The sequence below is a fragment of the Silene latifolia genome, chromosome 3 (assembly GCF_048544455.1).
Source record: "Silene latifolia isolate original U9 population chromosome 3, ASM4854445v1, whole genome shotgun sequence".
NCBI classification, from domain to species: domain Eukaryota; kingdom Viridiplantae; phylum Streptophyta; class Magnoliopsida; order Caryophyllales; family Caryophyllaceae; genus Silene; species Silene latifolia.
In genome coordinates, this window is record NC_133528.1 from 125,705,254 (window position 1) to 125,717,694 (window position 12,441).

Consider the following 12,441-nt stretch of genomic DNA (forward strand, 5'->3'; position numbering starts at 1 on the left):
TCCACAAAATAATTTAATTTCTACTCTAATATTATGGTGTTCACAAGTCATCAAGGTGAGCAAAACCGTATATCCGATACGGTTTACAAAACCATATCTGATATTCGGTTTTTAAAATCTCATTTTTGAGTATCCTTATGTGATACATATTTTCCGTATCTACATACGGTTTTCGTATTATATCAGGAAATCGTATATACGATATCCGGTTTTTAGTTCAATTTATGTAATTTTACGTCTTATTTTCGGCCTTTTAAGGATTTTTGGTTTCTCTTAATAACTTAAAAAGAGTATTAAATTTTAAATAGTACGTGTAAGAGTAAATAACTTAAAAAATTGTACTCCGTATAAGACTAATAAGGCTCCGTTTGGCACGACAATTCATGTAGCTTATTTGACTAAAGTAGCTTATTTGACCAAAACTTCAGCTACCTGATTTTTTTGCAAGTGTTTGGCAAGTAGCTTATTTGGTCAAATAAGGTACCTGAAATGAAATGCTACCTCAGGTAGCATTTGAGAAATCAGGTACCTGAAATGACTTATTTTTCATTTTGTACCCCTTTATTTTATAATATTAAATAATTTTCATATTCTTTTACATCATTTTACCAAAATCAGCTACCTTTTCAGCTAATTTGCCAAACACATTTTTATATAATAAGTTACCTTATCAGCTCCTAATTTCCAGCTACCTTATCAATTACCTTTTCAGTTTTCAGTTAACTTTTCAGTTTTCAGTTAACTTTTCAGTTTTCAGCTACCTTTTCAGATTCCAGTTACCTTTTCAGGTAGTTTTGCCAAACAGAGTCTAAGACTGACGAGTCACTGATCTTCGATATTTCGTGGTATTATGATTTTGTTTTAATATTGTTTTTTTAAGAAAAAGAGAACTGTTCGAAAGCTGTATATCCGATTTTAAATTTTGTCGATACGTATCCGATACGGTTTCTGTATAAACCGTATCGGATATACAGATATCCGTATAATTGAATCGCGTTTCAAGTCCCGAGTATCACAATGATATTTATTTTATTAGCCATGTCATATAAAGTGGAGATAAATTCTATAAGAATAATTAATTTGACCAATGCTATACAATTTTTAAGAGCTTTTCTTTACAAGAACATGGACATTACTTCATCTCATATTCATCGCATGCCATTTTGGGCCAAGTTGGCTAATACACGTTATAAATCGGTCATCTCGGCTAACATTTTCCTATTTTAAATTTATCCAATACATACATCTGGGGAGATGGAACCACGGCTGGCGGAGACGTGGGCGATCCTTGAAGGAGTTAAAGAGGCAAGGAGACGAGGTCATACGTGCATAATCATCGAGAGTGATTGCAAGACGGTGATCGAAGCGTTGAAGACGAAGGAGCGAGGCAATAGCGATTTTCATTTGCTTTTAGATGACATTCTTTACTTTTGTTCTAATTTCGATTCTGTTATTTGGTCGTTTGTTAGTAGAGAACTTAATGTAGTAGCTCATGAGCTCGCCCATTTAGGCTCGTCAGCTGTAGGGCGGCAAATCTGGGATAGTTCGCTACCCGAACATGTTATGTCGTTGGTTATCCGTGATATTAATGAGATGAGGTAAACCCGTTTTGGGGTTGTTTCAAAAAAAAAAAAAAAATACATACATCTGGAGATATCTCGTATCAGCCGTCTCTGATACCAATACATCTCAAGAAATACAATACATCGCGGGATATCTCGTATCAGCCGTCTCTGATACCGATACATCTCAAGAGATACAAATACATCTCGGTCGAGATTTTAAATCATGTACAGAAACATATATAGTAGTGAAATACTCCGTAATATTCAATCTTAAACAAAACCCCACCGAGTTTTCACTAATTAAGAGCAAAATTTGAATTACTTGCTAGACCTAGCTATGACGCCTGTTGTCCAGAACTCGAGAAGCCCCGAAATTAATAAAAACCCTAGAAAAACCAGAAACGGAAATGATGAAAAACACGTAAAAAGATATTCTGAATGGAAAGTAGGGCAGGTTAGTAAGAAGGCCTAAAATTGGGCAGTATCGTTGATGTTACGAAACAGTAGTACTTGAATGAATGAATGAATGAATGACATACAGTTAGTAGATGTGACAAAGACAAGCAGCATTAAGTAAAAGCACATGCTTACATATTGCTGCTACTGCATGCTGACTTTCTGCTCTCTGATGATCATAAGCAGCACCCACCTACCTTGCCAAATCTAATGTCCAACCTCAACCTCCGTTTATCATGTATGTACATGTACTACTCCCCCATTATTTATTTCGCCTTTTTACTCAATCTGGTTTCTGGTCTGCCCAATAAGTACATCAGTATATATATGTAGTACTTGTATGATCTAGCTCACCGCGTTGCATTTCAGGACTGCGCTTCTGGGTCAGTACTGCAGCTAAGGGACTAGTAAACACTGGGATTTGAAATTGCTTGGTGGAGGCGAAATTTTAGCGTCCTTTATAACTAACGCCGGAGAATACAGTTTCGTTTATAATACTTTTTTGAGTTTTCACAGGAATTTTATATATAAACTTAGTTTGTTAGATTAATTAGTCCGTTCGATCACTTACGAAGAATGTTACTCTAGTAAGTACAAAAATAGATAGTTGTTTAAAATATACTCCATAAATGTTTTCATTTTTCCAGGCGGGATTTTGACTTTAATGTGTATAAATAAATTTATTTGTTTACAAAATACTCCCTCCATTTTTTAATATATGACGTTTTACATTTACGAGGTAAGCCTTTGACTTTAATATTTAGAAAAATATATTTGTTCAAAAATTATAAAAATATTACCATTAAATTCTTTACGAAAAACTCTTTCATATGAGTATACATATCATATTATTTAGTTTTATATTTTAAGAGATATTGAAGAGAGAAGTGAATGTCTCGAAATGTGAGAAAGTCATATATAAAAAAACAGAGGGAGTATAAAAATTTACTTCGGTACCATTAAATTCTTTATTTGTTAAAATTATAGATTTTATAATGTTTTTTATATTTGAGATATATTTAAAGTAGTATTAATAAAATTTAAAATGTATGAACAAGTTATTTGTGATCATATAAAGATAAGGGGTAGTGCTAGGGCGACACCGGGTGTTACCATGGTTTTAAATCTCGGTATCGGTCGTAGTCGCGGTATCGGTATAATCGGTCCTTAATCGGTTGTAACGGACAGATCGCGGTGAATCTCGGTGATTTCTCGGGCGATATCTCGTATCGGTAGAGTGAAAATCCGATACAACTCGGCCGAGATTTTAAACCCTGGGTGTTACCGACTTTCAGTAACACCCTAATTAAATATAATAAAAAATTAAATAAAACTCAGAATCCGTTTTCATTTTGCGCCAATTGTAGAAGGATAGACGTGTAATTTTTTATATTCATCTTCTCTGAATTAAATCAAACATTTTCTATCATCAAAATACAAAATCATAGTATCATACATCTTCTCGTAGGCATTACCGCAATCAATCTCCAATTTATGGACTTCACCAAGGTGCCATCAAGCCGTCTTTTTCAACGTAAAAAATTTGAAATTGATAACTATCTTGATTATTTGATTAATTTGCAGTCAAACAGGTTTAGAAATAGGAATTAATGAAGCTATGTTATTGCTTTAGAAGACCAGCCCTATATCATTCTTTGATGCATCCAGTTTAACAATCTTTTGAAAATGGTGAACAAGATATCATCGAAGCTTTTTCGGGATGTAATTGTATTGAAATATTCCTATATTACCCTTTATTAAAAGACTAATTTGAATTTTAAGTTCTTATGGAGGGAAATGAAAATAATGGGAAAATTACTAAAATGTCCATGGTGTTACCGAAATTCGGTAACACCTGGTGTCGCTATCTCATTTTTCTAAAGATAAAGACTACCACAAATTTAAGAATAAGACATTCTCATGGTAAGACGGTCAGTTTTTTAATAAAAAGTTACTGCAAGACTACTCATAAATTGCAAATTTTCAACATAGAGCGATACTAATCAAACGTGGCCATGTAATAATGAGCAATTAATGTACACTAATCTAGGTATCTGAGCTTCTTGGAAAACGACGAAGACATACAGATTAAAGTTACAAATTGAAGAAAGATTTTAACGGTGTCTCACCTCACAATTATATCGTGGATCATTAATAAGGGCAATCGCTATTTTTTTCCCTGGCTCATTTGTGCATTATAATTACACGATGTGTCTCGAATTCACGTTATATTTAAGTAGACGTGGTAAACGGGTCATTCGATTCAGTTTTGGATCGGGTTAAATCGGTTCAATTTAAATCGGGTTAACCTTAATTTCGATTTCAGTTCGATTTTGATCGGGTTCATTTCGGTTAGCAACTTCAATCGGTTTGTGATAAACAAAATTAAGCTTGATAAACAAAAACTCATTTTTGAGAATCGAGGCCAAACACGCTCTTAGTTTTTAGATAGTTTATTTCAGCTTTATTCAATTAAGTTAAATTTAGTTTATACTTATCTTGAGTTTATTCTGATTTTAAAGGAAGAAGAGATGAACTGAAGTGAACTGAACTGAATTGAATAAAGCTGAATTAAACTAAATTAAAATGAGCTGAAATTAAATCAAAAGAACAGAGCCCAAGAGTTAATATATGACTAAACTGATATGAATGAACCTGAACTAAAGTAAAATGAGCTGAAATTAAGTCCAAGAAAATACGGCCTAAAGCCTATTAAAACTCTATGTAATACCTTCTTTTTTAAATTGATATATTCATATTAAATAAAAATTGGTAATTTAAAAATGGCTCCCTACTATTTACTCCACCACATGGAAGACAATCTAACTATCAACACAAAGATGCACTACATAGGATTAATAACTCTAATTGCTACACTATGTGCCCACTTTGGAGTTTGGATTTCACCACTACTAAACCAATAAGCTTGCACGTAATGTTTGTACATAGAAAGAAGTATTATGATAAAAATAGTAATGAATTAAAAGCTATGAATGCTCAAGTTCAACTACAAATGTGAGCTCCTTTCCATTTTCATTCAATGCACTTTCTCACCTTACTAATAAATGTACCCCATAAATCTCTAATAAAAACCATACATAATCTAAGATCCAAGAAAAAACATAACCACATTAAGTGTCAAGTATATTATTCAACAAAAAACATAAAAAATAAAAAAATGAAGATAAAAATACAAGAAATTGTGTTATTATTTTGTATGATAATTGTAGTTTGCAATGGTCAAGCATTAGTTCCTGCAATTATCACATTTGGAGATTCTTCAGTTGATGTGGGAAATAATGATTATATTTACACTCTTTTTAAGGCTGATTATCCTCCTTATGGTCGAGATTTTGTTAATCATAAGCCTACTGGTAGATTTTGTAATGGCAAATTAGCCACTGATATCACTGGTATGTTCGCTACTCTATTTTTAAGCTTCTTTATATTGTTGTCGTTCTAAGTTTAAGGCGGATACTTAAACAAGAGTTTGTGCTGTTATTTTGGCTGTTTCCACATAATGTATTTTATTCATTCCCTTACATTACATATTTCATTAGATCATGTAACACAAATTAAGCTATATATAGATGATAAAAAAAATACACGAAAGAGAGTTTATCGCGCATATTTTTGTAAGGCGGGTCGTTTTACTCAGTTATTAGTTATAACTATCAATTAATAGATTTTTGATTAGTAATGATTAAATGAGTTTCTATCATAATCGAGTGAGAGTGTCACATAAGATCGAGACTAGCAATTAGACTTTTAATAAGCATATCGAGTTAGAGTGTCACATTCGGATCCTATAATTATATTTGTCTGATTAATAACGATTTTATTTATTAAATGCGGAGATGTAATTTGCAACGTTTGAATTTTTGTAGCTGATACACTGGGGTTCACAACATACCCAGCAGCATATTTAAGCCCACAAGCATCAGGAAATAACCTTCTAATTGGAGCCAATTTTGCGTCTGCTGCTTCCGGTTACGATGACAAAACTGCATACCTCAACGTAAGCATATTTAATTATTTTTAAACAAATGATTGAGACGAAGAGAATACTCTAGCCAATTATATTTCCAAAAATAACGACAGTATATTAAACATAATATTAATTAAAATTTGATGAATTATAATTTGGTGCAGCATGCAATACCATTATCACAACAATTGGAATATTTTAAGGAGTATCAAGGTAAATTAGCAAAGGTGGCAGGAAGTAGCAAAGCAAGTTCCATCATCAAGGATGCTTTGTATGTTGTTGGTTTCGGCAGCAGTGATTTTGTACAGAATTACTATGTTAACCCTTTTCTCTACAAACTTTACTCTCCTGATCAATACTCTTCTTACCTTGTTGGCATTTTCTCCGACACCATTAAGGTAATTCAATTTAATCGTTACTAACTTCGCCTTCCCTTTTATTTTTCGCGTTTCTGTTCTGTAACGAAGTATTGATGCAGACTTTGTATGGACAAGGAGCAAGAAGAGTTGGAGTGACTTCACTTCCGCCACTAGGTTGCCTACCGTTAACAAAAACGATATTCGGATTTCACCAAAGCGGATGTGTTGGCAATATCAATTCGGATGCCAAGGGATTCAATAAGAAGATCAACGCGGCCACCACACAACTCTCTAAGCAACTCCCTGGCCTTAAGATTGCTGTTTTCGACATTTACCAACCTCTCTATGATCTTATCCAATCTCCCTCTAATTCAGGTAACTCCGAATTATTCTTATGACACACTTGAACACGGATATGGGTCGAGTAACAGATATATGACGGCCCTATACATGTGTGTGCAGGATTTGCTGAGGCCGGAAAAGGGTGCTGTGGAACAGGAACATTAGAAACAACATCATTTCTATGTAATCCGAAATCAATAGGAACTTGCAGTAATGCTACACAGTATGTGTTTTGGGACAGTGTCCATCCTTCTGAAGCTGCTAATCAAGTTCTGGCTGATTCCCTCATCGGAGCAGGAATTGGCCTCGTCACTTAGTCTATTTCAGTCCGCTTTCTCGTCTATGTTTCTTATACTATACCATACCATATATGCACGAAATCTCAAAGTTCCAAGTTCTTGTACCAAAGAGTTCAGTATGTATCTATATACAGAACTATATGTATCGTCGTTAACGTTAAAGTGTACAAGTACTTTTTAGTGCATAATTTGTGTGAATTAATCAAATGTTTTCTACCAGTTTATGGAAGTAATTGTACGAATTCCCGCCTCCGCATACCTGGTGCTTAATATTCCACTTTAGAAATTGGGGGTCAGTGAGATTTGAACCTGTGACCTTTTAGTCACATGGCTCTGATACCATGTCATGAAATCATCTCAACCAAAAGCTTAAGCTAATAGTTGGAGTTCCAAGATCGATTATATATACTCTAGTCTCTAACAGTAATGTTATACCGGTGCTAGTCAGACTAGTGAACGAGTTCCGAATACAAGTACATATTCACGATACTAGGCCGCAAACAGTAGCTATAATCTGAAATGAATTTCCAAACATTACAACATTATTCAGCTCCAGGCACTTCATAAGCTTCAGCCTTCAAACACTGAAAACCACAGTACCCCGTCCCAGTGCGATTTACAGACGTCAAAGTTATCATGCTACACTAAGTCTCATCTCTGCACACCATTGTGTTTTTCGTTTCGTTAAATATGATACACAAGAAGGCGAAGTTTCAGAACCGGATCAACTGATATAAAATGGGTTATTTAGTGTTAATAACCAGGACTATATGATGCAGACTTCTTATGCAATGACCTTGGTAACGTTCTTGAGTCTCGCAAGACTTCAGCATACTTGGCCAGCTCTGACGTTGGGTCATGATCTGATCGGGAGTCGTTTACAGTACTAGCTTTTTCAATGTCTTTTGAATCTTCTTCATCCAAACGCGATAATGGTTGGTAATCAAGTGATGAATGGTTGGAGTTTTGTGATGATGATGTCAGCTTAGGACTTCCATCAGGTCCTTCATAGCATGAATGATTATCACGAGGAGACTCGGATGAGTATCTCCTTCTTCCAATATCATCCACTGAGAATGAACGATAAATGGGCGAGACTTGGCCACTATGGTTTTGGTGGTGGGAACCGTGTTTTCCCATAATTAGCCTCCTTAGCTTAGCAAATATCCTAAGTTTCTTATGGTGGTGGCGGGAACCATGTTTGCTGTCAGAGTTATGACGAGGTGAGTTCTCTGTGCTGTCGGTAAGATAAGATGGTTGTGAGGATGGCCAGGTTTCAAAATCAAAGTCGACGACACTTGGTTCTTTGTTGTCCCCCTCTTCGCTATTAGCATACTCGAGAATTAGTTGCTTGGCTTTCTTTTCAGAGGTGGGGCTTAAGCACTTGCTCAAGTCCCTAGCAACAGTTTTACCAGGTGGTGGCTGGTAGTTTCTTAACTCGTATCTCAAACAAGCGTTTATCCAGCGGAGATACACTAGTTCCTCAGCGTCAGCACACCGGTCTAATTGTAATCTCTCCGCCTCTTTTGTCAACTTCTCGTTTTCCTCCCTCAAACTTAGAAGCTCCTTGTTTAGCTCCTCTTTCTGCATATGATCACACAAGTCAAGAAATCAAACACGACCTCGTGGTTAACATGGGGGTACTCGACTACTGATACGCCTGACAAAACTCGTCTACCTCGTGGTTAACACGGAAAAGTAAAAAAAAAAATCAAACTAGTAAAGAGTGGATAGTTTACCTCTGGATCAACTAAAAGAGAATTTGCAAGGAATTGGGTAGCTTCTAATTTCCGACCCAATTCAGCATTCTCTTGATACAATTTCTCATTAGACAGCCTCAATTCCTCGGCTTCCCTCTCCAAATCCGTCACACTATGCACCTCGTAGAGACCATCAGAACCACTAGTACAAGCCTCATGCTCATGGTCTCCCAATCTTGTCACTCTGTGTGTAAGCTCCAATATCTGTTCTTTGTTTTGCTGGGCTTCGTACCTAATTTTCCGCTTAAGCAGCTTGATTTTGACCTTTGCATCTTCTAACTCTGAAACAACCTTGGAGTAATCTCCAACTTGGGTTGCTAATCTCTTGTTCTCGGTCTCCAAAGACTCTATCCTCATCGAGAAAAGCTTGGCCTCAATGTTGTTAATCTTGACCCGGTTTTGCAACTCCAACATTGCCTTTTCTTGCTCCTTGAGTCCATAATACTCGAGCAATTGAACCTCGAGTTTTCTTTCCCTTTCTCGAAGATACCTTACCCTTCTTTTCAAGTTTTCAATCTCATGTTCATAGTCGTCTTTTTCTATATCGTATATCGTCTTAGGTAAGTCCTTGTCAATCATAAAACCGTCATGATTTGTCTTAGAAGTAGGTGTAGCATTTAGATCACTGACTAGTTGATCAAATTCAGGCAACAAGAACCCATCTCTATCTCCACTATATCTACCACTAGGAGATGCCGGAATTGATGAACTATTAGGCCGGACCCGAATGCATGGTTTATCCTTTAACAGTGGAACAAAATGACAAGGAACTATCAGGAGAAACAGTTGAAAAATGCTAAATTTGAAACGATTAAGCGACTCATCAGAGTTACAAAAAAGAGTAATTTAGAAGAATGTCCGCAATATGGTTTTGCAACTAGATTGACATCTGCTGTTATTTTAGAAGAATGTCCGCAACAGTTAAACTAGATGTTACTGTAATTTAGGAGAATGTAACAGTTAAACTAGATGACATCTGCTGTTTTTTACAACAGGTGTTACTGGTTTTTTTCTCTTACGACTCTCATGTTACTGTTTTTTCCCCCTTTTTTTGCAAAACATATATTATGAGCATTAACCAAGAAAGTAAACATTTCCGAAATAAATTTGTTATGTCAAACTTACATATGAATCAGTTGGATCGATCTCAAGCTGACAATCATCCTTAATCCTTAATCTGCCTCCATGATCAACTTTCTTTTTAGGGTCTACATACAAAAACATTTCAAAAATCACAATTGATCCAAAATTCAAACCCACATTGATTGACTAGAGATTTTTCATTGAAAGAGAAGCTATGCTACTCGGACCCTTCATATTCGTTGTAAAACTCTATCCCGGTGAGTGGTGACACCGGGATATGCATACGACACTTGAACACTTGATATTAGCCGAAAAAACAAGGGTTTTCATTAAATAGTCGAATCTGACACTTGGACTAACAAAATACGGAGTAGTAATAAAGAAAATTAGAAGGAAACCTGAATTAGGAGGGGAATTAGATGGCTTGATACGTTTAGTTCGAATTCGAACATAGAGGAATCCAGCAAAAGATAAAGCCAAAGCTACTCCAAATTTCACCAAAAGTGGTCTAACATCTCTTTTTTCTTTTATCATCATCATCATCATCATCTTGACAATTTTTTTATCAAGTTTTTTCCTAATTTATAATATTTCTAACCATAAAACTCAGCTTGTGATAAACAACAGGATAATAAGATAATTAACATGAACAGGTGAAAAACAGAGATCATGGGTCATCTTCATCATCATCCTCCATGTATAACCTACACAAACATAGAAAACAAATAATTAAAATGCTCAAATCATGAATAATGATCAAAATCATTAATTAATTTGTGAAATTTTGATGATCACTAAAATTCAACCAATTTTGAAACATGGCTTAAAACAACAAATCCCATGCCAAATTGTGTTTAATACAACAAAAACATTAGCCATTACCCCAGTTCCTCAATGGCTCCTGCAAATTGTGGGGTAAGGGGTCGGATGTATGCAACCGTAAAATTGTGTTCAAAAACATAGAAAGACATCTATATAATGTTAAAAATGCCGAAAACATATGAAAACAAAGGAAATGTAATGAATTAGCTACATAAAAACATTAAATCAAAGAAGGGTTCACCATACCTTGTTAAGAAAACTTCTTGATCATCAAAATGTCCAAAATTACAAACTTTTAAAACTATTAATATTAATATTTAATACCCTTTTGAGATTATGGAAAACAAAAAGGGTAAAATTGAATGTTTTAGATTAAGAAGAAGAAGAAGAATAAAAATTGTAGAAGATGATACCTTGGAAAAACGTATTAAAAAGGTTTATAAGATTAATGGACATGAATAAGCACAATAGCACATTAGCAAACGTATGAGCGTTGCACTCGTGTTTCTGATTTTAATTCTATTAACTTTATGTCCCTATCATTTGCCTTCTTTATTAAAAATTGTTTATTTACTGTACATACTTCTACATCCTTGCATCATTATTTATTAGTTTATCTTTCTTTTTGTTAAGTACAGGTCATTTCATGTATGTAATGACTTTTTGTTATGTTTGTCTTGTTTAAGGTCATTTATATATGTAATGACTTTGTTATACACCCTTTTCAATGATACATATATAAGCTATTATAAATTCGCTAGGTTATTGTATGATAATCTCATTTGATAAACTATCAAGAGGTTGACTTTTACTAATGGTATTATTACTTCATCCCGTTTTTTTGTGAATTACTCCGTATTAGTTAATTAGACGAATATTTCCGATTATACGCGTGATTTCGAAGTAGATAGTACTCGTATGATATTGTTTGTAAATGGAATTACTAGAACAAAAGAAGTATGACTAGTTATTAATAGGAGTATTATTTTTTTAAAAAAAAATGGAAGATTAGTTCAAAAATGTAGTTAGAAAAGAGTGATTAGAAATAGCAAAAGGGCGGCAAAAGAAGTTGGATGTGAAAGGTGTAGGATGAAAGATAATAGAGAAGTTGATGCTAATTCCAAGTTGGAAAACAATGCACCATAAAATGACAAGAGGGTAGAACTAGTATCATATACCGTTGTACACTTGTTTCTTTATGTACAAATGACTGGTATTAGATCTCTTTTTTCAAAATTGGTGTTGAGCAAGATTCTAAGTTGCCTAATTCACACATAAGTTAGGTATTTAATTTGGTAAATATATAGAGAAATAAATCTCTTATCCATATGTTACCCTTAATATTTAAGAATCCTAAAAACCTTTTTACATAAGTGTGATTGTAAAACAAATTGATTATTTACCTAAAAACCCCCGACTAAAATAACTTCCACAAATCACCATTTTTCATAATAAGAGTATTAAGGTCTTTCGTTATATGGTTTTACAATGTAATGCTGTAAAACCGTTTTATAAGAGTCTCAACTCTCACTCGTTAGCTTATGATTTGTAATGGTTAAGCAAACCCGATAACCTAGATTGATTCACATTTTGTTGAATTCATGTCAATGAGATTAACAAAAGGATTGAGTCATCCTAACAATGTCAATTAATGAAGTGATCAAGATTGAATACTGATTTTAGATTAGAAAACATAGATCTAATGTTTGAGTTTACACGTGCAAATGAATACTTCCCACGTGCTGAGTGCTGAGTGCTGAGTGCTGA

General features: G+C 34.4%; 2 protein-coding genes across 3 annotated transcripts; one reads left to right on the plus strand and one right to left on the minus strand.

Annotated features, from left to right (window-relative positions):
• The first annotated feature begins 5,065 nt into the window (after positions 1-5,065).
• Positions 5,066-7,248, plus strand: LOC141647982 (GDSL esterase/lipase APG-like). The gene is made up of 5 exons (XM_074456390.1): positions 5,066-5,434; positions 5,909-6,039; positions 6,174-6,407; positions 6,488-6,743; positions 6,831-7,248. The coding sequence occupies exons 1-5, from the start codon at positions 5,200-5,202 to the stop codon at positions 7,025-7,027; spliced, it is 1,053 nt and encodes a 350-aa protein (XP_074312491.1). The 5' UTR covers positions 5,066-5,199; the 3' UTR covers positions 7,028-7,248.
• A 276-nt stretch (positions 7,249-7,524) lies between these two features.
• LOC141647981 (protein CHUP1, chloroplastic) lies at positions 7,525-11,261 on the minus strand. 2 transcript variants are annotated; one of them, XM_074456389.1, is made up of 5 exons: positions 11,088-11,261; positions 10,251-10,556; positions 9,895-9,977; positions 8,749-9,510; positions 7,525-8,593 (listed from the first exon to the last, which is right to left on the minus strand). In XM_074456389.1, exons 2-5 carry the CDS (start codon positions 10,399-10,401, stop codon positions 7,763-7,765), a joined length of 1,827 nt encoding a protein of 608 aa, XP_074312490.1. In that variant the 5' UTR covers positions 10,402-10,556; positions 11,088-11,261; the 3' UTR covers positions 7,525-7,762. The 2 variants fall into 2 exon arrangements, with proteins under 2 accessions (XP_074312490.1, XP_074312489.1); XM_074456388.1 differs by having other exon boundaries at positions 10,921-11,215.
• Between the last annotated feature and the right edge of the window lie 1,180 nt (positions 11,262-12,441).